At 45.0% G+C, this 25,448-nt stretch overlaps 1 protein-coding gene across 1 annotated transcript in view; it reads right to left on the bottom strand.

Annotated features, from left to right (window-relative positions):
* BMP2K (BMP2 inducible kinase) overlaps positions 1 to 19,981 on the bottom strand; it is a 46,508-nt gene extending 26,527 nt beyond the window's left edge. The window contains exons 1-3 of the mRNA XM_062493213.1: positions 19,785 to 19,981; positions 2,052 to 2,170; positions 1,603 to 1,708 (exon numbers count right to left, since the gene is read on the bottom strand). Of these exons, the coding sequence (XP_062349197.1) occupies positions 1,603 to 1,708; positions 2,052 to 2,170; positions 19,785 to 19,932 (373 nt within the window). The 5' untranslated portion in view covers positions 19,933 to 19,981. The remainder of the gene's footprint in view (positions 1 to 1,602; positions 1,709 to 2,051; positions 2,171 to 19,784) is intronic.
* Positions 19,982 to 25,448: the final 5,467 nt, after the last annotated feature.

Genomic DNA, 25,448 nt, shown 5'->3' with positions numbered 1-25,448 from the left:
TGCAAGAAAGTTTTCCACAGTTATTGTATTTGAACTAAACGAACTTGGTTTTCCCACCGCACATTCTTGTATCATCCTAAATAGAAAAACTATTGGCTCAAATGAAAACAATCCAGTCCCTAGGGCTGAAATATGTTTGAAACCAACTGCTGCGAACACAAAAAAGCATCCATCACACCAATACGTCACCTCAAAACCCGCTCTCGCATTAGGATCCACAGCCCAAACTCCGACAACCCACTGAGTTCATGACTTCATTCTCTAGACACCCTCTCTGTCTCTCTGGGAGACAAAGGACAAAGCAAGGGGAGCCAGAGAAGGAGGCGTATAAAGCCCTATACCCATCCTCCAAGGAAGACAACCTCCCTTTCCCTTTTCATAGGTCTCTTTTAAAACTGGGAATCAATACTTGCCTGTTTCTTGCAGTAATTTTACCAGACACCACTAAGCTCTTCCTACCACAATGCTCACTGCACACAGAGATGAAGCAGGATTCCTGCAGAGTTGCAGCAGGGCCTTGGTGAGCATGTCAAGTGATCAAGGACAAGAAAGCTAAAGATCACTGTCAAGATCTGTCAAGTCACTTCCACAGCGCTATTTAACAGGACAATTAGGGATAGAGTACTGCCAACAGGGAATGCAAACTGAGATCCCACAGAGGTCCAGAAATTCACCCATCACAAACGAGGTAAAGGGCCAAAAACATGACCATTAATTTTCAAGTTCTCCTTATTCCTTTGCCCAAAACATACATTAAGGCTGTCTTTAGCTCCTTATGGCACAGATTGCTAAAGCTGTAATGCTCACCGCTTCTACTGCAAATATAACCCACATACACCTCAGCTCCACATATTCATGGAGGAGTACAAACCATGGCATGGCTTCTTCCTAGGCTCCAAGTATTGACTTTGTACTTGCAGCACTTGTTCCAGCATCACCAATTACTCGGGTTAACCACCATCTCATACTAGGAGGCCAGCATCCAGTCTCCCTGAACTTGAGATAAACTTGACAAGTTCAACTCAATGGCAAATGTATTCCATACATATGGGACCTAGGGAGAAAAGACCCCCAAAACAGACAATCCCTGACTTAGGTATGGTTTTAAACAAAGTTACACTTTGTCAAGCAGGAACTAGCAACTTGTTCACAGGGCTAACATCTTGTTTGACAGCACTACCGACCTTAACTATACTACACCGATTTGCAGCAAATCACTTGTCAGGTAAAGCTTGTTCAGCGTTGTCAGCTAAAACAAAACTAAAACAGGGAGAAGAGTGGTGCAAATTCTGCTCATCTTTTCTACTGAGTTAATTCCAGGCACATGCTGCTTAGCACCACCAGCAGAAGAGAACAACTGCACTTCATGGGTAGAGAATTAATTTCCCTGTTTGTAACCATATTTAATTACAAAGCTCTGTGAAACTTTTACATATTGCTCAAGGCCTAGGCAGCAGTACCAACAGAAAAGTGAAACAAACCACCTGGATTCCGGCTGTGACACGTGTGTGTTAACCTCTTATATTGAGGGAACAGTTTGAAGTAAAACCACAGGTGATAGTGCAAACATTTTCCTGTGGAAACCTAGGCAATGACTCCTACCTCGACAGTACTCCATGAGGATGAGCACCTCCCACACGTTATCACTTAGTGAGTTGACAGCACAGTCCAAATAGCTCACAATGTTCTTGTGCCCAGATAACTCTTTCTGAAAAAGAAATGTATTTTACACTTCAAGATCGAGAAAAAAAAGAGCAACTTGCAGTTGCCACTGCAGCACTGGAAGAAATTCCTTTTTGCTTCAGAACCAGACATACTGACCCAATGGAACATGCACATTTCATTTGAGCTATCAAATACATATTTGAATAATTACTTGAGAAATCAATCATGCATCAACCCTAAAGCCAGCACAAGTTTCCGTAAGTACTGGGGGAAAACCAGGACCACAGGATCAAAAGCAAGAGGTGTCTAGAGATACTGGAGAGGCATTTGGTGCGTGTACACTACCAACTGACACGTTCTCCAGTTCCAGACCACGGCCTCCTTACCATAATGGTGATTTCTCTCTTGCAGACGTTGAGGTCTGGCACGTTATTCACACACATTCGCTTCAGCGCGCAGCGAGTCCCGCTGGAGGTGCGCACCAGGAACACCGTGGAGAAGCCACCTGCAGAACACGAGGGCAAAAACAAGCAGCTGAGTTCCTGAGTTCCTTGGTATTCCTCTAGCCAACATCACTACATTCCAAGGACCAGCAGCCAGGACTACGTGGGTCACTGATCGACCAGTAACAAACACTTCAGGAGTTCACTATTTGCTACCTCAACCCATTTCTCTCAAACCAAGTATTCATGACCAAACAGTTAAAGCCTTACTATTTTCTTACAAGATTACCTGAAAGCATTAGAAAAGCATTTTCACATTCAAACGAATGCATAAAGCACAGAACAGCTATGTAACAAGATATCAACCCTGAAGCACTCATTCAAACACCTGAATCAAGGGAAGGTACACTAATTCCCTAAACAGACATTCTAACATATAAAAAATAAATTATTTAGAAAAAGTCCTGAGGCACTGAAGAAGTCATGCGACTTTTCAGGTTAGCCTCAGTAGCCTCCCTGGAGCCCCAGACAGGGCAAGCAACCAGTCCTAGAGAAGCGTTTTGATTTAACCCACACTGAATGGGCAAAGTAGAATTAAGCATTCTCTTACAATCAGTCCCACTAGGAACATCCTCAGTGGCATGAACTGGGAAACACACAGTCAAGCCCACTTCCCCGTATGAGGGTTTTTCTTCTCTCTTCACTGGTAGAGAAGAATCAGGGACGCAGGAAATACACAAGTCAAACAACCAAGTACACAGAAAAGCACTTCCCAATGCTCAGGAAACCCAAGTGAAACAACACAGCTGCTTCTGCTGACTCCTGTTAGTCCTACCAGCTGCTCAAGGAGGCTGGCATCACCTCAAGGCTCGCATGCACAGCTTTCCCACAGCTACAGGAAATGTGCCTCACAGGAGAGCTCATGTAAATCCCTGCTTTCCTTAAAAGCTGTCTGATCCAAAGCCAACCAACACTACAGGAACTCTCTACCAAGGCAGGAGCTCAGGTACACCAACAGGACACCAATGTGTAAATTAAAATGATCAACTATTTGGACAACCGGGCAGACAATTGAAATGCACACATTTCATGGTACTCAGCAGCATCCGCAAGTTGTGCTTATCAAGTATAACGCACCTCATTTGATGCAAGTCTCATGTGCTTCAGCAAACAAGTACATAATGACTGCCAATCAAGAAGCTAAGTTTTATTAAAGAATTTCTCCTGAAGATTAAGTACTTATTATTTTTTAACTCAATTCTCATTTAATCAAATTATATGCTAGGCTGCCAAAGCAGTATTACTGTCAAGTTTAATTCAACAGCCTCGCCCTAGTTTACATAGAGCCTTGCTAAAAATTCACAGGACACCCACTCTTAACAGCTCAAGTTCTTAACACCGAACTGCAGCTGGGACTGAAATGATCCAAGAAGGCTCCAGCCCGGGGGATCCCACCAGAGTGATGTGCACACCTTCGTTAGCAGGAGACTTTTTGTACTTGCTTCACAATACTGGTTTTTAAGTGCCAGTATATATTTTAAGCACCAAAAAGAGAAAGCAATAGTCAGGTAAAGCAAAAGACGCATGATTAGAAGGTAATAATCTTTTTAAACCAGTTTTACAGCCTTCAAATTCTCTCTGACAAGAAAGAGGCCAAAAGTGCAGATTTCAAGTTTCCCTGACAAGTGCTCCGACGTAGCCTGAGTAGACATGACTACACCATCAGTGGAACGCAGCGAAGAACAGCGAAATCCTCAGCCGAGTGCTGCTCTTGCCGTTAGGTGGCGACATGAGCCAACCGTTGAATCCCAGGGACTGAAAAAGCGGCCCCGGTCCTGCTTTGGCAAGGAGCAGATCCCTGACCTTCAATGGTTCTCCATCAGTAAAGAGCACCGCTATAAAAATCCCTTCCTCCAAGAGTCAAGTGGCACAACCCTGAGCAGGACCCGACCAGGTGACGTGTCCGACCTGAATCAGCTCAGGGGTTTTCTCACTGCTCCCCTTGCTGCTCTCTCCCCCATCCCACCGGGCTGTGTGGGACTCGGCTGCTGTCTGGTGTTCAGCACAAAAAGCAGCTTCATCTCTTTCAGTCTTGTATTTCCACTCTTTCAGTCTTGTATTTCCACTGAAGTCACTCCAAGTTTAAAACCCTCAAAGGACAGCCACGTTACACTTCCCCCTTGAATGCCTAGTAACAAGCCTTTCTACAGCACCTACAGTTATATAAACTATAAACTAATAGATACTTAGCAGAATTAAACTCCTTTAAAAGTTAGCACACCGTTCTTACCTTCCTTCCCTTGAACCGTATTTCTGTCACCTTAACTATGCACTTTTGGGATCTTAGTATCAGCTAACCAGCGAGGATTTGGGCTTTCTTCTGGGCTAGTTATTTCATCAGTTTGTTTTTAATGAAATTCTACATCAGCCAAATGTGTTTGGCTTTTTCCTTCTTGTATTTAAGGTCAACCTTGACTGATTTCACAGGCTTCAACATGCCATTTACACTTTATCATGTTACATTCCTGAAACTCGAACCAGGAAACAGTAGAGCTGTCAGAATTCCAAGTACCCTATTTGCTTACTCAGGTAGAACAAAATAAGTCTGAAAGAATCTTTCAGCAACTTTACCATCTTTCAGACTTCCAAGAGCCATTTTGTGGAGACAGTCTAAAAGCATATTAATAAAGATATTCTGAATAAAGTTACACATGTTATATATATAGAGGCAATACCTTTTCTTAAAATCATACACATTTTTTGAAACATACAAAAGCACCAGATGTTGTTTCTCCAAGCAGAGAATCCCTCGACTATTTATTCAAATCTCAAACAAACAGTAGAGAACTTGCAGCACAGAAGGATTTTACCTCCAAAGTAACACACAGCAGCCACTAATCACATCTGTAAAAGCTGAACCAGGAATGGCAGCTACTACACTATAAATGGCTCCTTACAAATCCATTAAAACTCGGCTCTTTAGAAGTGACTCATTTGTCATTTCCATTCAGACAAATAAACACTCAAAACGTTTTGATTAAGGTAACACCTATCTAAAAAGTATATTTTCAGATACAGTATCTACATCTGTTTTTTTCTGTACATTTCAAAACCTGAAATGAATTATGAAATAATGTGTAAACCAACACATCCTAGTCATTCTCATGAGCCTAAAACAATGTGGACAGTTAGGTATTCAGGAACTCCCTCAACAACTCAACATAATCCTGGGTTCAGGAGGACAGTATTTGAAGACACGAAGCCTTGGAGCTGTGAGTCCTAACAGGGGTTCCAAGGCCAATTTGACTGCCTCCATCACAGCACAGTTACACACTGGCTTGACAGTCCCCGTGGAAAGCTCCTCCTAATAAAGTTCAGCGTAAAGCTACCGTTAGGAAAGCCCAACAACAGCCTAAAGGATAGTTTCTTTCTAATTTGAAGCCTGCTGCCAAGACAGGCTCTCAGCTTCACATGACCTTGGCCAGGGAAATAGCCTTGTGTCCCTCTCCACTAAGCCAGAGAAACAGGTTCAAGTGCAATTATTTCCCTGTGACCTGTCTACTCACATACACCCTGCCAACCCTCAATTTTCCCCAATTTTGCTACTAGACAGCTATCCATCCACATGCTAATTGTCTTTCAAACACCAGATCTGGCTTTCTGGCATTGCTGATCCTCTGCCATACAACGGGTAATTTGAGCACGCTTATCTGTGTCCCGAATAAACTTCTGCACCTAGCAACACTTTCACTGCCAACTTTCTCTGAGAATTCCTTGATTCCTGGGCCACTTACACATGTCTGCTCCCTGTTCATTCCAGATCTTCAAGACCAGGCGGACCTGCAGCAAGAGCCGACCCACTCCACAAGTGACCCACCTCCCAGAACGGCACAGCCTTCCAAGCACTGTAGCTGCAAGCCCAGGGCACTGGAGAGAACCACTTGATGGACTATGAATCCCCCAAAAAACAGAGTAAGACCAGTTGGGGCACAAATGCCTTTAAACAGGCTCCCAGCAATACGAACAAATAAAACCTTACTGCAAGTCCATAATGAGAGAGAACAGCAAGACCTTACAAAATATTTTAAGCATCTTTGTTCCAGGGGGGAACCAAACACAAAAAATAATCCTCCAAAGTAAGCCAAATTTAAAAAAAAAAAAAAAAGAAAAAAAAAGAAAGAAAAAAAATACCACCCCACCCCCAACTCTTACCTCTACAGTTTATGTGGTACTCAGACACAAAAGAAACCAGCATCCAAAAGCGAAGGACAGGAAGAATGAACTCCAGAAAGTCTTTTGCAGTCCATTCTAGAGCTGGGAAGGTGCAGTATGTGAGCTGCCCCCCAGCCTTGCTGTGTGGCCACCAAGCCAAGCCCTAAGCTGGGTGTATGTGCTCACTGTCTGGAAAATGGAAAGCAATGCAAAGTGGCGCTCCTGCTGAATGCAGGCAGCGTTAACTAACACCAATCATACCTACACATCCATCTTCCTGTATTTTTACATCTGTGCTTTCTCGTGTGGGCACATGGGCACGGGCAGTCTCGGTGGAGCTCACCCCATGGGCCTCAGTCATGAACACGAGGTTCTGAGACACAGCTTCACCCGGAAGAACCTCTGACACATGTTGCTCCCAAGCTCATGAGTTCATCATTCTCTCAACCAAAACCAGAAATAGCTCCCTACTTCTCAAATACTCCATTTCTACACACAAATTTCAGAATTCTGTACTTCTCCACTTTATTTTAAGCATGCAGACAACGCATTCCAAGGGCCATACCAGCGCTCCCTTTCCCACTGCCCACACAAATTCCCACTATGTAACAAGCTGCCTATCAGGGCTAGTTTAGACAAGTAGCACTGTTTTTCTCAAATTGGCATCCACTCCTGCGGCAGCGCTGGGAAAAGAGCAGCTGTGAATCACATCCCAGCAGGACATCACCATGCAGCCCCAGCTGGCAGGTCTGCCACCACCCCTCTGCTAATGGCACTGTTAGCCTGCCACAGGCACGTATGCTTGTATCCCAGTTCTCCCAGCACCAGCTGTAGGCCAGCCTCAGAAAAAAGCTCTGACAGAAGCACCAGAGACTGCCTGGGGGATCAAAGACATACAAGTTTCTGAGTGAAATGGGAAAGCTCAAGTAAGGTCTGCTATACACTTTTGTGAAAAGTTTCTGTATTTCTTAACACCCATGCACCAGACACATCCAAGGGCCAAACTTGAGATGCTTAAGATTTAGCCTAGTGAACAGAAAAAGCAACAGAGCTCTGTGTCCTACAGGACAGCCTACCACCACCCCACCTGCTTCCCCATGTCCAGGTGACTTGCTAGCCATCTTTGACTACTGCTTCCATGGCACCTCCTGCCTGACAGCCTTGGTTACTTGGCTGGTAGAGAAACAAAAACCACCCATTTCCTAAAGCAGATGAATTTCCTAACACGCTTGCAATTCCTGCATTAACCTAAGTTTAAGGAAAACTAAAGCAGATTGACTAAAAATCTCAGTGCATGCTTAAGAAAAAAAAAAAAACAAACAAAAACAAAAACCCCCAAACATGTTATACACCTTGCAAGGAGTACATCTTATGAACCCAAGACAAAATATTTTATTTCTTAGGGTACAGCTGACAGCTTCTCATACCCTGGCTGGAAAAAGACCTGAAAAGCTCTCTGTACCACCATCTTCAATCAAGCTGCTTGAGAGTTAGTCACAAGCACTGTACTACTTTCATGTATTTCATCATCACCATTTCTTTCAGTTCACTGGAAAAACAAAATCTAATGCGTTCACCGCTACATCTACGTTTTACAGAAGCTTACAAGTATTTAAGTCAAGTAATCCTTCCTTCTTCCTCTCTCTATGGAAAGGATCACAGAACATGACCAGCAGATCAACAGGTCAATTTCTTGACTGCGAAAACTATTGTTAACCTCTACTTACTCATCCATGCTTTTCACCAGAAAGCTTTTCAACTTAGCCAAGACATTGATAAGACACCTAACAATGAGCATTCATTAGCACAGCTCACAAAAAATATCCCAAGACCTGAAAACTTTGAACAGCAGTTCCATCTTTTCCATGTCTTCCCCATCTCGTGTCTTTGCTCACTGAACTCAGCTCCAGCTGTAGTTTGGTCTGACCTGAAAACAGTGAACTGAAAAACCACAACAACGACCACATCTGTGCATACAGACTCGACAAACACACAGTACGCCATTCTACAACAGTGAGATTAAGAACACGAATTCATTTTGTTTTATAGATGAATTTCAAATGTCATTCGCTACTTTTTTTCATAAAGCTTGATTATAGGTCCAGTATCATCTAAAAATAAAATGCAGCCACAAATTAGTTAAATCAGTAGGGAGCTATCATACAGGCAACACGTAAATGCCATGACTTACTTGGAACTGAACTTAATTGTCACACCATCTAGTTACCACCCAGTTAAGAACACAAACACCTTATCTTGAGCAAACTCTTACTTGCTCTGCAGTCGGTGTTTCATTTGCCTTGAAATCACTGCATTGGCTGTGATTTCCCTGTGGAAGGGCAGGAACGCAGAGCCAAGCAGGGCTCTCCAAGCTCCCCCATGACTAGCTGCGCCGAGCTGAATGCCCCCGAGTCGCCGCGGCACGGGAACAAAGCCCCGCACACAGCGCCCGGCTCCGGCCCAGCGGCTGGCTCACGGCGTCCTGGACCGCTGCCACCTCTGGCTGCCACACAAACACAAGAGCCACCAGGCCCTGCAGACACAAACCAAGCCGTTTGGAACGCCAGCGGCACTTCAGACTGAGGCAGATGCCACGGCAAGATTCTCTGCTGTCCTGCTTTTCTAAGGCATCTTGCACATATAAATCAGTAAGAAGCAGCCCATCTCTTCCCTGCTGGGAAGAGCCTGCAGCCTCCCTCACCTCCACATCTGAGTGTAATTCACTGACCAGTTCGTCCAGGAGCATGACTGCAATTAGACCGACTGACTGGAATCAGTGCTAAAACACCCAAGATGAATAATTAAGAAGGATTTTCATTATCTTACCGTACAGTCTTTAGCTGTCTGCAGATACTGGTGTACATTTACACTCTGGCATACCAAAGGAGTATGCTGACATACAGACTTACTCGGCATAAGAACAACAAGGGACCAGTAAACTTCACGAGCACAGCATCTGAGATCCAACCTCTTACACCAGTAATAGAATTATAAGAGATTTTAGGCAATAATACTTCCTTGGCACCTGCATGGGGACAGGCAGTTCTTGAACCTCTATCTGGTACATGCTGAATACACTTGCATACTTCAAATTGGATATAGAGCATCTCTCAAGACTTGGCAGCACCTCAGTATTTGAGATTCCAAACTTCACACTGTAACATTTGACCATTTTAAAAGGTACACTGAAATTTTCTAACAGTCTAAGCAACTTGATAATTTTAAATAAACAAGCTACACTGCAATGGGCAACAGGATTCCAAATAGCAGAGTGAGCATTACCAAAATCATTCAATATCTCTCATATACCTCCTGTGTTTCAAGGAGCAGTCAACAATGCTAACTCAGAACAAGACAGCTATTTATTAAACAGACTGACCTGGAAACTCATGGGCTTGGGGAAGTCTCAGAAAATCAAAACGTTAGGAAACAACTACTATCTAAAGTGAAAGATGTCCTTGAGCAAAAATGCAGCTATACAATTTGGTGTCAGTTAGACAAAACAGCAAGTCCTAAGAAAAGTGTAAATTGTTTAATGGAGAAATCCAATACTTGAAGAAAGCACAAAGCTGGGAGGATAACACTGTGAAGTCCCACTAAGACAGATGAAACTTGAAAACAGTGAAACTAAACCAAGTAAGATGCAGCGAACTACTTCCTTTTGAGTTGCCAAAACAACATAAACTTGCTTTTTCATCTTCAGATCACCTAGGAAGACTTTGAGTAGCTCCTTCCGGGATCAAATGCTCCAGCTGTTGCTTACACAAGCTCTCATGAAGGAAAAGCCAAGTGACAATCCATCTAAACACACCCCAAGTTGAAGGCCTGAACTCTATAGACATAGACTGTGCTACCGAGCTCTACAGAGACACAGCAAGGCTCCAAGGGTGCTATTGTTTCATTTCCTTTTCTCCCAACAATTTATTTTCCTGCACGTGACACATAAACCAGAACTGATCCCATGTCTAATGCTGACACAAAATTTCATTCACTCCTCCTATTCTAGTCTCATGAACACACGTGGCATTCAGGTCAGGTTCTTACACGTACATGTCAGCAGAGCTCAACATGGTGCCTTACATTCTTTAATGATCTATTTGCTCTGCACCACTCTCATATGCAAGCTAATTTTCCAGAACAAGAAAAAATCTTGTTTAGCAACAATTTCTCTAAATAAAAGCACATTCAGTTTTTCAACCTGCAGGAATTGCAAAAGAACATAAGAAAATGTCATATTAATCACTGACTTCCAAAGCTATTTTTTGTTTCCTAAGAAGCAAAATGCTGCAACAATTACTCATTACAACTGCTGCTGAAAGACAAGATGCACAGATAAAAATTACAGCCGGAGTAACAGATTTTTAAAAATTAGTCAAATCAAGAGAACTGAAATAAAGCAGGAACTGGACCATCCCTATGTTTTGGCACATAACTGGCAGATTATGCAATTGCCTATTGAAGTTTCTAGGCACCACAGGAACAAATCCACACATTTAAGTAACACGCAAGTTTGGAAGGAAGCCCAACTTATATCTGAGTAAAATCTCCTCAAGCCCTCGAACATCCAAACTATCTTAGTTTTGCATGTGGCAATTAGGACACAGCATGTTACAGAAGGGACGAGGGAGAATCCATCACAGAGCCAGGATGCCTCCAGCTCTTCCTGTACAGACTGGTATGACTCGGGGCAAATCCTTCATCTTTGCTTCTCCATCTGTGGAGTAATGACTCCCCCAAGAGCCATGTGATGCTCTCCCATCAATGCAGCAATACCAGCTGAGACACCTGTTGAAGAGCGAGATAAAGACTGCTCAGAGATGTTCACCCTCACCTGAGTCTCCATAATAATTTCTTCAGTACTTTCACCGCTAGCCTCCTAAGCAAAGCGGACCTAATGACCAGAAAAACTAAGGAAGACTCTTCCATCTTTACAGGGAGAACACACCAAGTCACTGTGTTTTTCAGTTTCAGTGGACAAAGTGCTTTAAGACCTGATGCCCAAGGACAAAGCATCATGTTTGCTGCTATCAAACCTAAATAAGTATTGACTATTTCATTAAGACAGTCCCCTAGGATCAAAGCTGGCTTTATTTCCAGTTGGCAACCTTCACTTTTCTATTTTCCTCCACCCTGCCTCTGTTCAGAGACCCAGTTTCACAGATGAACCCAACCATATCGAAGACATCCCGCCGCAACTAGAATAAAGTAACCAACCTGGACAAGCATGAGCAAGGAATATGTGAACATGGGGAGGACAGAAGGGGTTTTCCACTGGCTGGAGGAGAAAACGCAGACCAAGCTGCCTCTTCTGCAGCGCAACAACACAGAGGTGACGTGACCCGCACCGGTGTGCTGCTGCTTGGCACTGCTGGGACCTGCCAACTACCCTCAGACTGCCAGCTCCAGGCATCACAAACAGGCAAATATCCCCAACCCCTCAGGAAGCGGCTGCTCATCCTGCACATTAACAGGTTAAACTAGCCCCATGAACACAAACGAAAAAAACCTTCCCTTTCATGATAGATAGTTGCAAACCTAACAGTTTCTTAGGAAAAGGACAACATCTAAAGCAATCAAGTTACAACCAGTCTAGTGAGCAACCCTGCCAGTGCTCTGGGTTAGTCCCCATGCTGTCACCCAGCACTCACATTGCCCTTTGGCAGGCACAGAGCATTCATAGTCTCAGTTAACACAGCTCAGTTTACAAGCACCAATTCCTTCGACTGTGGCAGCCTGCTTAGCTAGAATATTACAGAGGCAAAAAATAGCTACAGCAAGTAAAATATAGCACAAGGTTAAGGAATTAGGAGAATGAAGACAAATGAAACACTGTAAACCAAAGCAGTGGCAGAGACAAGCGGCACAAAATGAATGAGCACTTCCATCACCTCCCCTCTGAACCAGAGGTGCCATCTATTCAGCTTCAAGTGGGACACCCATCAAAGAGGGCACGTGCACATTTACACAGCAAACCAACATCTACAGCTGCAAAAGGAGCTGAGCTCACACAGTGAACATGCTTATGCAATATGACATGCTCATCCTTCCCTGCTGCAAAAGCCAGGCGGGCCAGTGACCGTGCTGCTCCCTAGACACTGAGCCCACCCCTGGGGCTCACTTCAGTTCTCCATGCACAGAAGCACTGGAGGAACCCTTCCCCGTGGGTAGCATCCAGCTTACTGACTGAGAGCTCTGCTACAACAACAACAGCCCAGAGAAATGCATACCCTCTTCCCACAATTACTGGCTCCTAGTTAACATATGTCTGGAAGGGAATTCTACTGCTTTTATTCAACAATTTTCCTTATCCCTGCTGACATGCAAAGCAGTGAGATTCAATAAAAAAACCCAAAAGATTAATTTTCAGTTAAACCAACAAAGCACACCAAAAAAACTTTAAGATCCTGAACAATTTCTTTTAAAGCTACACCATGTCCTCCGCAGACATAGCTAATGAAACCTCCATTCTTCAAATCTGTCTTATCCTGTGAGGGTTTCCAAGAGCTTCCTCCTGCAACACACCCGCACACATGCCCTTCCCTTATGACTACCGTAACATGAGCATACTTTACCAAAATGCACCTGCAAGGATAAAAGCAACTAGATGGCACATGTATTGGCACATCTGCCTTTCCTCAACATTCAGCAAAGGAAAGCTGGCTCGAATGCGTGTGTGATATTAACATGATATTGCTACAAATCCTTTTCCTTCTCCTTCTCCTGTAGCCATCTCAGTCACTAGCCTGAAAACTTAGCTCAGAATTGCTAGATTCCCAAGTACTTCCTCCTTTCTTTAACTACTTCTAGCCAGACAAAAATTAAAGGGGTAACATCGTCAAGAAAGACTATAACTGTGTGAAGTCAGCAGAGGTGTAACACGACCCGTCCACATACACACGATGCAGGAAGAAGTGTCTGCAGGGCATACAAGGACTAATAACTAGATAATCAAAGAGCATTGGCCACGTGTCCTAAGAGCTGAACTTGGCCCAAGCTTTACAACAGATGCCTTTGTCAGCCTACAAATGTTTGCCAACCTGTTAATTTCTCCACCCATATCTCAAAGGCACACAGGAGCTCTGGAGAGCACAGCAAGAGCAACTGCTCTGCCCAAGTGCCACCACGGGGGTCAGCACAGCAGATGCGTGACTGACTCGGCTGAGTTACAGCATTCCTTCTGTGCTCTACGTTATATGAAGATAGACATTTACCTGCATACTGGTGTAAGAAAGGATAACACACAATTCCCCAAACTGCTTTTGGTTTGCCTGCTCAAGAACATAGTTACATGCTGCACAACACTTTTTTCATGCTGTGAGCTGCCTGCATGAAGCTCAGAAGTCCCAAGAAAATCCCCACACATGACAGCACAGGCTCCTCATCTTTCAGCACCCAACAATCAAAAGCTGGTCTAGGATCTCAGCACCTGCTCGTCAGCAGATAACATTTGATGTAACACAGCCCTGACTATTTTGGGGAGGGTAGAAGAGCTTCACATGCATTGTATCATACTTTCAGCCAAAACATAAGTCAGTTTCAAGTACTCACAATGCTTTTACTTCCTTATATCTTGAACTGGAAAAAACTGTATCTGCTACTCCAATATTAGCAAAGCAAAACTGTTTGAGAGAGAATAACAGGCTTGACCTTTACAGTCATGTGCAAACAGATTCAGAAACATTACACTCTGGAAAGAAATGGACATGACCAAACCCAACTCAAATTCCACAAGTTAGCTTTCCAGACAATCTTCCAGCTCATAATCCACCTGAACAACTGAACTAGATGACAACTGAAAATAAACCAGCAGCTTCCGCAGAGCAACAAGTCACATGCAATAACCAAATCACTGAAGAGCACTACTGTACATGTCACCTTGTCTAATAGAAGAAGACTATCATACCACAGTAACAACAAAAGTAATCCCGCACTAGGTAAATTCATAACGCCGGCCACAAAAATAACCTCTCCCAGAGTTCAAAACTGGGGCCACACTACAGAAAACACTTGGAATTACTGAAGTTTACAGTTCTATTACAATGGCACCTCTCACTCTTTACCCCTCCAGAACAAAGAACAACAAACAAGCCCCACCTTGACAGGAGATGAAGCAGTGTCAGCTACACAGCAGCCTGCTCCCACATTTACAGCACCTGCTGGAGCTGCAAATCCTCACAACACCTCACTCTGGGAGCAAAAAATGACTGTGAGAGGTTAATTGGGGGGGGGTTTAACAAAAGCAAAGAGAATCTTATGCACAACAAAGTTTGTTCATTTGGATTACAAGCTGAACTACTATTGCTGCGACATAAGGTAGAGAGAGAAAAAAAGCAGAACGTTCAAGACTACCCTAATTTCAAGAGAGGTTTGGAAGAACTAAAATAAACAGCATTATTACCTATAAACACACAGCACAAGAGCTCACAAAACAGGACCAATTGGATTCCTCTCCACTAAGGTGACATTTTCCTTAAGCCTCAACTAGAACAGTACGAATGTAAGGGCAAACCAAACCATAAGAGTTACCAAATACTTGTAAAGACTACACAGAATTCAAGTAGAACAGCAGAACTCACAGGAAGCTCATTCCTTCACAGATGTAAGAGACTGGAGGAATGGCTGGTCGGCTCTAAACAAGCAGCTGGAAAGTGTGTGGGGTAACAGAGTGAGCTCTGCATAGGTGAGGCAGCCACTGCTCCCCCCCTGCCCCCTTCAAGTTCAGTCACTCTGCACTGGCCCACACTATAATGGCATTGACTGCCCCCCGGCCTGCCCAGAGCTCCAAAATGGCGGCGACTGCCCCACAGCCTTATCCAAAATGGCGGCGACTGCCCCACAGCCTTATCCAAAATGGCGGCGACTGCCCCACAGCCTTATCCAAAATGGCGGCGACTGCCCCCCCCCCGGCCTCCCCAGCGCCACAAAACGGCACTGAGTGCCCCCCGGCCTGCAGAAACACAGACCTGTTGGAAGGTTTCTTCCAGGAGAAAGTCAAGCTGACCCCCAGAGAGGGGAAATGGGGAGCAAGCCACTGACCCTCCGTGGGTTAATGACCACTTTTGTTACTGAACCTCCTGAGAATCGGGTTCTTTCTCCCCAGCACCAGAAAGAGTGACTCAACGTACCTTCCCCTACACCTGACAAATGGGCTGGGGCTTGACAACTGGTTCGCCAGTAATAACTTGTAAGAAAAAGGATAAAAGAGAGTAAGACATTTCCAGTTTTATCAAGCTTTTTTTCACTTTGTCTCCCTATTGAGAGGCCCCTTTTCAAAGAAGACTATGCTTTAACCACATTTACTAAACAAAGCAAATGTTCTACTATACAAACATGAACTAACGAACTTCTAAGTACTTAATGAAGCACCTAACACATGAACTTGACACCACTTGAGTGGCTTGTTCCTGCCTCCCTAGTCCTAGACACAACGTCACTCAGAAAAGCAACAGTCCCCTAAAAGCCACAGCAGCAGAGGCTCACCACCACACAGCCCCAGACTTGGAGCTTTATCAGCCCCGAGGATAAAACATAAACCACTGCACCCACTATCACCTAACTGCTTCCCACATAGACCAGGGTAAAGGAAAGTCACAGGCCCAGACCAGCAATGTGTCCTGTTCACTCTTTCCTGTCCAGAACTGAGCGGTGCTCGACATCCCCTCTGGGTACCTCAGAGCAAGGGGCACACAGAACTACCCCTTCTCCTTCCAGGGGCCTGGCACCTCACTGCCACCCACGCTCCTCAGCAACCCACTGGCCGGCAGGAGCGGCAACACTACACAGCACTGCTCTAGCTACCTAAGATGCAACAGCAAACGCCACGAGACCCCATTAACCAATTCTGAACAAAAACAAAAGGCAGACTACAGCCATCTTTCCCCATCCACAAATCAGCTTCCAAACCAAGTCAGTGGAATTCGAGAAGGAAGCTGGAGAGTCTGCTGCCTTTTGTTTTTTTAATAGCTGTAATTGTCTCTTTCTTGCTTCATCTGCAGTTGTTAAAAACATACCCATATACTCTTCGTCCGCTCGTGGTCCAAAGGCAACCTAGAACCCGGCAAAGTCTTGATTTATTCCGTTTAAACACCTCAAGCCCTGCCAAGCAAACAAAACAGCAATGCAAATGAACATCTTCCAATGCCCACTTTTGTAGTAGGCGGAAAGAACACTTTTGCTGTAGTTATTAAGCAAAAACGACTTAGGGAAGTCCAATCCAAGGCAAAGAATTAACTAAGTAGCATCACCATGTCAAGCCAGAACATACTTTCTCCTCCCCGTGAAAGACAAAAATACCTTGAGAACTTGCTCATTTTCACTCTTCACAACATAAACTATTCTGGATTGACACTTCAGAGAAATTTTAAACTATGGCTCATACCTGGCAACTTGCAGTTTGCTGCCATTTCTGAACTGTAAAGTCTTTTTCAGTATTCGAGTTCCCATAACTGGAGTTCCCCATGTACCACCTGTAACTTTCAACAGAGAACTCCCCATATTTTTATTAGATTTCACTTCCTAAACTTGAGCTGCATTGCAAATACTCAGGTTCAACAAAAAGACAGAAAGACAAGGCCTTCACTCTGTATCAGTCATTTATTCCACATATTTCTACCTTGCTCCCAAAATGGACAGGAAGTAGCTTTCTACATGAAACCTTAAACCAAATGAACTGCCTTTTCCCCCACATCTCTGACAAATAAAAAACACATAGCTCCATGCAACAACATACTAGGTTATGGAGGCCAAGAAGTCATCACAGAATAGGTGTGTTAGAACAAAAGAAACCATCTAAAAGCCTAATAACTACAGCTCTTCAAATTTACACCTTTAGTCAAAAGCACGCATTATACTTTATTCATAACAACTATAATGCCCCACACTTCTGCCCTTAGAACACTGCAATAAAACCATTTTGTCAAAGACTACAGAAAAGCATCTGGAGAGCAACATCTTTATCACCATGAGAAATCTGCCCCAAGATCCACCACTGCAGCCCAGGAAGGCCACTACAACCCAAACTTTTTGGTGTCACTACTGCCAGTCCTCTAGTTACCAGGAGCCTCAATCCTCTACAAAACTAGGAACTGCCTTGCTAAGATTACTCACAGCGAAATCAGGAAAGAGGGAAAGAGCGTGGGGGTTAAACAGGTTGTATAAAACAGACATATAATGCTGTTAATTCTAATAGCAAATACAAACACAATGTACCACACCTCTGCTAACAGAACACCCCCTTTTAAATAGATTTGTTAAGTTCCTTACATTCATTAATTTCATCTATCATTAATGCTTCATAACACAAGCTCTAACTTGGATATAAGAATCTTAAATGCTATTTCATCAGCACTGAGTAATAGGAACCACCTGACAAGTTTACAAGCCTCAGCTAAACTAGGTTTCAGAAACTGAAAGAAAAAAATTCCTTGTGCAAAGAAGACAGGAAAAAAAAAGTTTTCTCCTCCTCCCCTCCCAAGAGGAAGATTATTAAGCGGGGGATTTATAAAGTGTTCAGCATTAATTACAGGTAGCAACACGACTAATGTAACAGCAGTAACACGCAATTCTTACTAATTACTTATTGTTACTGGGGCAAGGGATCAATAGTCTACAAGCTACCCCGGATAAAAATCTGTCTCTCGATCCATGGAGCCCTGTGCCAGTGAGGAGCAGCCGAGGGCCGACCGGACACTCACTCACAGGGCCCTTTCCCCAGTGGTGCGGGGCACACACACCCTGCTACTGCGCAGCTGCCGCCCGACACGCCGAGGAGCTGAGAGAGAACTCTCCCTATTCCCCCACCCCTGCACTGGTGCCACCTGTTACTGTCTCATCCTCCAGGCCCCCTTGGCCTCTCCCTAGACCCGCCCCAGGGGTAGCCTGGAGACTTCCCTCAAGATGTGGCAGATATCAACTGCCCCAACCTTTATCAGTTCTCGTCCTAAGCATCTACACTGATGAGACCACATAAAAGCTGAAGAAAGAAAAGTGGTAGAAAACATCTTACAGACTCAAAACTAGGAAGTTAGGAAGTTAACAGTCACATGTTAAAATTTGGACTTCCCTTACCCACAGGCCCTTAAAGGCTATCAATTTGTTTCTGCCAGCTACACAAAGGAAAAACAACATAATCTGTAGTGACTCTAAACACAGAACATGATAAGAAAACTTTTAATGATGTGTTACACTAAACTAAGCACTATGCAATTTCTCTCCTTTCCACTATATACGTTTTCTGTGTCACCTCCTCAATTTGTTCAAGAGCCTATAGTTTTGTGCTTTTGCTTTTGGTGAAGGTTTTTTTTGCTTTTTTTTTTTTTTTTTTTTTTTTTTAATCTCTCTCTTGACATCAGCCCTGCCAAGACATGACCTGCGGGCAGACCACAACGACCTGGAAGGAGCTCCCAACAAGGACCACGCAAACTGTGGGCAAGCAGGTATGCAGTTGGCTAATTCCTGCACCATCTTCATACCCACAATACAAAAACAGAATTCTAAATATTGAGTACCAAATCCACTTTTCTATGAAAATCATTTCTAGACAGCAATGAAAACTAAGTGCCACTTACACGTTCCCATTCCAATTAGTAGTATTATCCGCATACACTTATTAAAACCACATCTTCAATCTCCACCAAAAAATGCACATGATCAGTTAAAGTTTTCCAGTACACTTAAGCATAAATATACTTACCATATGCTAAGCAACACCCCGACGACAGGGACAGAGATCAATTATTTTACCCACCACATCCAAAGCAGGGTGTAGTAAATATTCAGTATCTATGAAATACAGATTACTAGCCCTGAGCTCAGTAATCTGAGAAGTGAGTTACACTTGACCCGTCATGTCAATTATCAGCTCGGGGAGATGAACACCTCACTGTGTCACACACACAGAACAAAACTCAAAAAGGGCTGTTTTGATCGTGTCCCAGCACCTAGTGAAGCAGTAGAGCAAACAAGTCCAGCCAACCCGACAGCTACAAAAATTCACACAACTCTTCCTTCCGTCCCAGTGGAAGTCCGATGACACAAAGTGCAAGTTCACCACGAGAAGCAACACAAGCCGTGTACCCAGCAGCACGGGGAGGCTTTACAGCACAACCTGCCAGCACTGCACCTCCACTCGTGACCGTGACACCAATCTGATGCCTTACACCAAGGAAGACCAGGAAATTTCTTGTCGGTTTGTTGGCTTTTCTTGTTTGTTTGTTTTTTCCTTTCAGAGTAGGGAGCGAAAGCAAAAGACGCAGGCTCAGAGAGGTGCCGGTGGCACCTCGCCCCGCCTCACTCACCCAAAGCAGCGAGCGGGGGAACTCCGAGCGCCCTAAGGAGCCCTTGGCCCAGGGAGCGGCCGAAGCAGGGCAGCCCAAAGCCAACACCCGGATCGCCGCGCGGAGCGGCTCCGCAGGGCCGGGCGGGCCCGGCTCCGGCCCGTCCCCGCCGCCCCGGGCCCGCTCTTACCTTCGGCAAGCGGCTCCTCGGGGGTCACCTGGTACCGCCCCACCGCCAGCGCCCTGCCCAGGGCCACGCCGCTCCCAGAGCCACCGCACGCCGTCCCGCCGCCGCCGCCGCTCCCCTCGGACTTGGGCATGCGGGAAAACTTCTTCATGGCGAGCGGAGCCCCAAGAAGAACCGAGGAGGAACCGGAGGCAAGCGGCGGCGAGAGGGCTGCCCCGCTTCACATGCCGGTCGCGGCAGCCGCTTCTCCTCGCCCGAGGCAGGCTCCTGAAGGGGTCGAGGAGGAAAAAGGAAGAAGAGAGGAAAGGAGAAAGGAGCAGCCACAGCGGCGGGCGGCCGGGGCGGCTGAGGGGACGCCGCGCGCTGTGCCGGGAGCGGCCGCCCCGCCGGCGCGCGGCCTCACGGCGCAGGCGCCGCCCCTCCTCTCGCCAGAGCGCCCGCCCGGCCGGAAGTGCGGCCGGCTCTGCACGTGCCGCCGGAGCGAGGCGCGGGGTGAGACCGCCCCGCCCTCACGGGCCCCCCGCGGTTTCCCGCTCTTGGGGGGCCACGTACCCCGTGAGGGGAAACGGCGGGAAGCCGTGAGGGGGCGCGCCCCGTGGGACGCGCGCGTTGCAGATTCCCCGCCTCAGTCTGGCCCTCGGCGCCCTCACGGCGCCGATCGGGCTCCACCGAGCCCGCCCGGACCGGGACATGCCCTCGGGAAGTAGTCTGGGGAGCAAAGCGGTGTAGAGACGGTGTGGTAATGGTCGCAGTGGTAAAAATGGCTCTGCACACCCAGGGCTGTGGAGCCTCTTGCGTCTGTGAAGTGCTTTCAGAAGGGAAACTAAGGGGGGTGGTGGGGTCTCCTTCTTTCCCGTTGTTCCAAACTCATCTGGATACTTCCTATGTCACTTCTCGAGGTGACTCTGCCCTGGCAGGGGAGGTTGACTGGGTGGTCTCCAGAGGTCCCTCACAAACCTAACTTAAAAATCTCTGGAACAGCATTGATGGCAAGTATGAATTCCAGTGGTGTGTCTCCACATAAACTCTATGCAGAAATTTGAAGGTGACTGAAAAGAAGGGGTGAAATGGCAGGTCTGGACGGACAGGAAGCCATCAGCAGTGAAATTTAAAATGCACATTTCTCCACTGTTTAAGCATACTGACCAGGTACAATTTCCCTATAGACACTGACAAAACAAACCAGGGAATTTGCCAACATGGGTTCGTAGTGCCCAGGGGGATTTCACATCTTGGGAGTCCATCCCCACACACACCCCCCCACATCTGCAAATAAAAATGTGGTGCTTGTGTGGTTTTTTTTCTCCTTGCCAAATGAAAACCTACAGTAAGACCAAAACAGGTAAGAAGCACTGTATCAGTCTGTCATAGGAATGAGCGAAGCTGGGTTTTTGGTATTTACAGTGGTACTTTAACAAAACAACCTTTCCCACTAAAAATGTAGGTGTTGGATGGATATAATGTACGACCATTGGTTCAGTAAAAACTTCGCAGAGGTCCAAAGTGCAAATCGTCGGGATGATGTTTCAGTGTCCAGGTATGTTTCCACTTAATCGTGTATGTTTTCACACTTGTAAGAAAATGACAGTGTTTCTGTACTGAAGGGACAGCTGGTCGCATACGGAAAGCACTGATAAGCTGTTTGCATGAGCAGCCCCCTTTCTGAGGTCGCTGCTGTCCTTCCATTAACAGCAGATCAGTTTTCCAACAGCATACAGAGATTAGTTTGCAGTTTTCCTTGGGAGAGAAAGGTATTTTCAGTGCAGATGAAAGGAGCAGAGTTCTGCGAGAGGGATGACGTAAGCAGCAGCGTTGTGTTAATGAGGGCATTCCAACAGTGAGGTATGCCTGTGCCTCTTAGATGTCTAGTGATTTCTTTCAGAAAAAATGCAGCTAGGTGAAGGGCACGTATGTTTGGTGCTGCTGACCACTATGATTTTACTGGTTCTCAGTAAAAATCATGTATTTCCCAAAAGCCGCTGTGACTTTGAGAGTACGACCGGCTTTTAGGTTACCTGCTGAGTTTTTATTTGGCCTTGGGGTCCCCATCCCTACTCATGAATTCTTGTTCTTTTTAAAGTAGGAGGCTGAATTATTGCTGGAGTTATTTATAGGCCGGAGAAAATGAGCCCTCTTGTTACACTGGGATTAACGCTGCTAATCACTGTCTTGGCATCCTGGAGAACACAGAGGTCTGCTCCTGGGATAGCTGGCAAACAAGTGTGTCAGCAGTGCACGCTGAGCTGCGCTTCGTGAGCATGGAGTGGCTGCAGGGCTGGCTGGTGTCCTGTCAGGAATCTCCAGGAACCATGCCACCACTGCCCTACAGTGTTCCACAGCACCTTTCTCCTCAGCCTTCATGCCAAATGGGTTTTTCCTGTGACATGCCAGCATGTCTTGCTGTTAAGGAGTCTCTTTTATTTAAGTACAGGTCAAGGAAGTTCAATAATAAAGAGGATTTTGACAGCTCACTCAAAAACACGTGCCTGACCCTCCAAGCAGCTGAGTGATAATTTAAAATGCGTTAATAGGGCCTCTCTCTTTTATTTAAATCCTCACCTGGGCAGAAAAAAACCTTGTGACATTTCTAGAAGCTGTATTAATTTCCAGAAAGGAAGAGTTGTGAGTTGTCTTTCACTCAAAGTATGAAGCCCAAAGTAAGCTTTGCTATCCTTTGCTGAGGTAAAACCTCTCCTTTGGTTCAGGCAGAGCAGGGATGCTTTGGTCTCCTGTGTCTGCAAAGTGTGCAGCAAACCCCAGCTATTCAATGCAACACGTGTATGGCAGTGTTGCAAACAGATCAGAAAGGTGTTTAGGTTTTGCAGTACTTAAAAAACAAACAAAGCAAATTTTAATACCTTGAAAGTACTCACAAGCAGTTATTTTCTAGTTGATGTAAAACAGATAGTTTTAGATAGTTTTAGTTTTGTAGATAGTCTGAAGAAAAATCTGGTGATAAAGAGCAGAAAATCAGAAATACAAATCCTGAAGTTAGGAGAGATCAGCTACAAAGGTGGAGAAAAAGGAGAATCATAATGCAGAGGCTGCACCAAGGCCAGAATATCAGTGATCATTTGGGGTGGGGGGAATTATGGCCTATGTAATGTTGTTTTTTACTTAAACCTTCATCTTGATGAATTGTGACATCATAGGAGATACTCAGAAAAAAAAACAAAACAAAACAAAAAAATCACCAAAAAACAATATGACAGTGGAGGTAAGACTGAAGTTTCACTGCATGAAAACAAAGTCCCAGTCACCTGCTATGTATGTCTCCAACCACAATATTGGAACATTATGCTTCTTCCTTCCTTTTGTCCCTTGGGATCTAAAATGTAGATACGTTCCTCCTTTTATGTGTAATGGCAGATCTATGTGGCATATCAGTGATCCACGTCCTGGCTCTGTTCAGCACGTAGCACGCATCTGGAAGGCTCTGTCCCAGTTAGTGTCACAAGAGCAGGTCTGGAGGGGTTTCTAATCCAGTAGTAACTGTGTACTCCAGGTCCAGCCTGCGAGGGCTGCTGCTTGTGTCAGAAGGTGCCTCCATAACTTTATTTCTGGGTGCTGGAAATCTTGGTTCGTTGAGCAGAGCCTGGCCTCAGAGCTCTGACAGGTGTCCTGTCCGTGGGAGCAGAGTGAGGGAGCCTCCAGAGGCCGGCTCACCTCCATGCGCAAAGAGCTTGGCCATCTATAAAATCGCGCAGCGTTTAGATGGACCGCCGTGAATCCTGCAAAGATTTATGGAGGAAAGCTCTAGCTGAGAACACTGCTTGAGCATGAAACACCAGATATTTCATGTGAGCTTGGAGTGTGAAACGTGATGGTTTAATCCTCTTTAAACAGAATAGTTAAATGCCAGCACCTTGATTACTGTTAATCAAGCATTTTTGTCCTCACATTTCTCCCTACTCATAACTCTTTCCTCTGTACAATACATAAATTTGTTTTAAATCAATCCCATGAGGATTAAACTACTTCCTGTAAAAATATTTTAAAATCCCTTACAGAAAGTATTTATTAAGGCGAAAGAGAAGTAGAAAACTTCCTTTGTGTGGGTGTTGTTTTGGAAGTGTCTCTTGCTGCTTCTGGATAAACTCTTTTCATTCTAATTACTCAAAAGAAAAGCAAAGATCTAAAGAAACAAAAGAAAAAAAGATCTAATTTTATAGAAATATGTCCTTTATATATTAAAACTTTGAAAGAAATTGCTAAGAGAGGATCTCAAGTGTTCAGTGATTACTGCAGTAAATTGGTTTTTTGTCTTATGTGGGTATCTGAGAGTTATTTTCTATTTTGTAATAATTCAGTCAGTGCGAAGGAAGCCCTGCCAGAGAGTGGGTTTGTCCAATAAGCTCTTCTAATTAATTTTCTCCTCTCACTGCTTCATTGTTGTCTGTTTTGCTTCTGGTCCCCTGACAGCCATGAGAAACATCATTTTACACAGTTAAGTAGCTGTACAAACTTTCTGTCTCAGTAAATGCTGTGTCTTGGTTTTGTATGGCTGACCCTGATGCAGTCTGGTTTAGGCACAGTTACTGAAACCACACAAAATGTTTATGACGAGCTAAAAGCTAAGAAAACCCCAGGAGACAACTGGTTTGGGTTTGAGTTTGCATTTTTTCTAGGATGAAGTCATATCCCAGCTCCGCATCTTAAAGGCAGGAGTAGTAATGAAAGGCTCTTTTGCTTTGCTTTGTTGTATATGCAAAACTGCAGAAGGAGTTTAGTATGTTGTGAAATACCTTGGCATGGGAAATATGTTGACGTGGGGGGAATAAAAGACAAAGAAAGGAACTGGAATCACTTGGAGCAGAGGGGTGGCACAGTCACAAATCAGTCACAAAGCAAGTGCATCCTCTGAAGGCTGCTTCGGTTCAGAAGGTTTGAGCAGCCCTGGAGGCTTTGCAGTGACCTTGTGGACAGAGGCGAATTTTCATTCCTTTCAGTTTCTATCATCTCTTCTAATCAGGAAAGAAACAAACGGAGCTGTGGAAAACAACCAAGCTGCTGGTTTCCAGCTTTTACATGGAAACAAACTGAGGAGACAGCTGGTGAAAATATTCAAGGTGCAAATAGCTGACATCAGCTTTGGTGACACCCAGTGCAGCTCTCATTGACACTGAGGTCAAGAGTCTTTTATTGCAACACAGATTCAGTCATTTGTACTGCAGCCAGCTTCAGTACCATACAAAATACAAATTTCTGGTTGGAGATGACAACCCTTGGTCCATTCAAAACAGGGAGGCAAAGCAGGGAAAGTAAAGGCCAATGTGCTTCTAAGGGTCCTTGGTAGAAATCCCAAGGGAAGGAGTTGGAAAGAGCTTATAAGGGGCTCAGAATTGTTTGCATCTGACCTGCTAAATTGCCTTACGTTAACAGTAGTCTGTTTCCTTTCTGTTACAGAGCAGTCTCCATTGTTTGTGCTGATGAGCAGGCCCTTGACTTCATGTGGTAGGACAGCGTGTTCCTGCTCCTCTGTAAGAGCCTTCTGACATCCCTGTGTTTGGCCTCTTGCATGTGAGCTCCTCACCACCTGCTCTCGGGGTTCCTGGTCATTCCCAGCTCACCATCAGTCCAGTTGCTTTCATTCTTTCTTAGAAGCAAGGCCTTATATTCCCCTTGCTGTAACTACTTACTTTTGCATTCCTATAAATGTCTAAGGAG

This window comes from Cinclus cinclus, chromosome 5, assembly GCF_963662255.1.
Source record: "Cinclus cinclus chromosome 5, bCinCin1.1, whole genome shotgun sequence".
Classification (NCBI taxonomy): domain Eukaryota; kingdom Metazoa; phylum Chordata; class Aves; order Passeriformes; family Cinclidae; genus Cinclus; species Cinclus cinclus.
The sequence above is the reverse complement of the archived record's forward strand: the minus strand, read 5'-3'. Positions and strand labels throughout refer to the sequence as shown.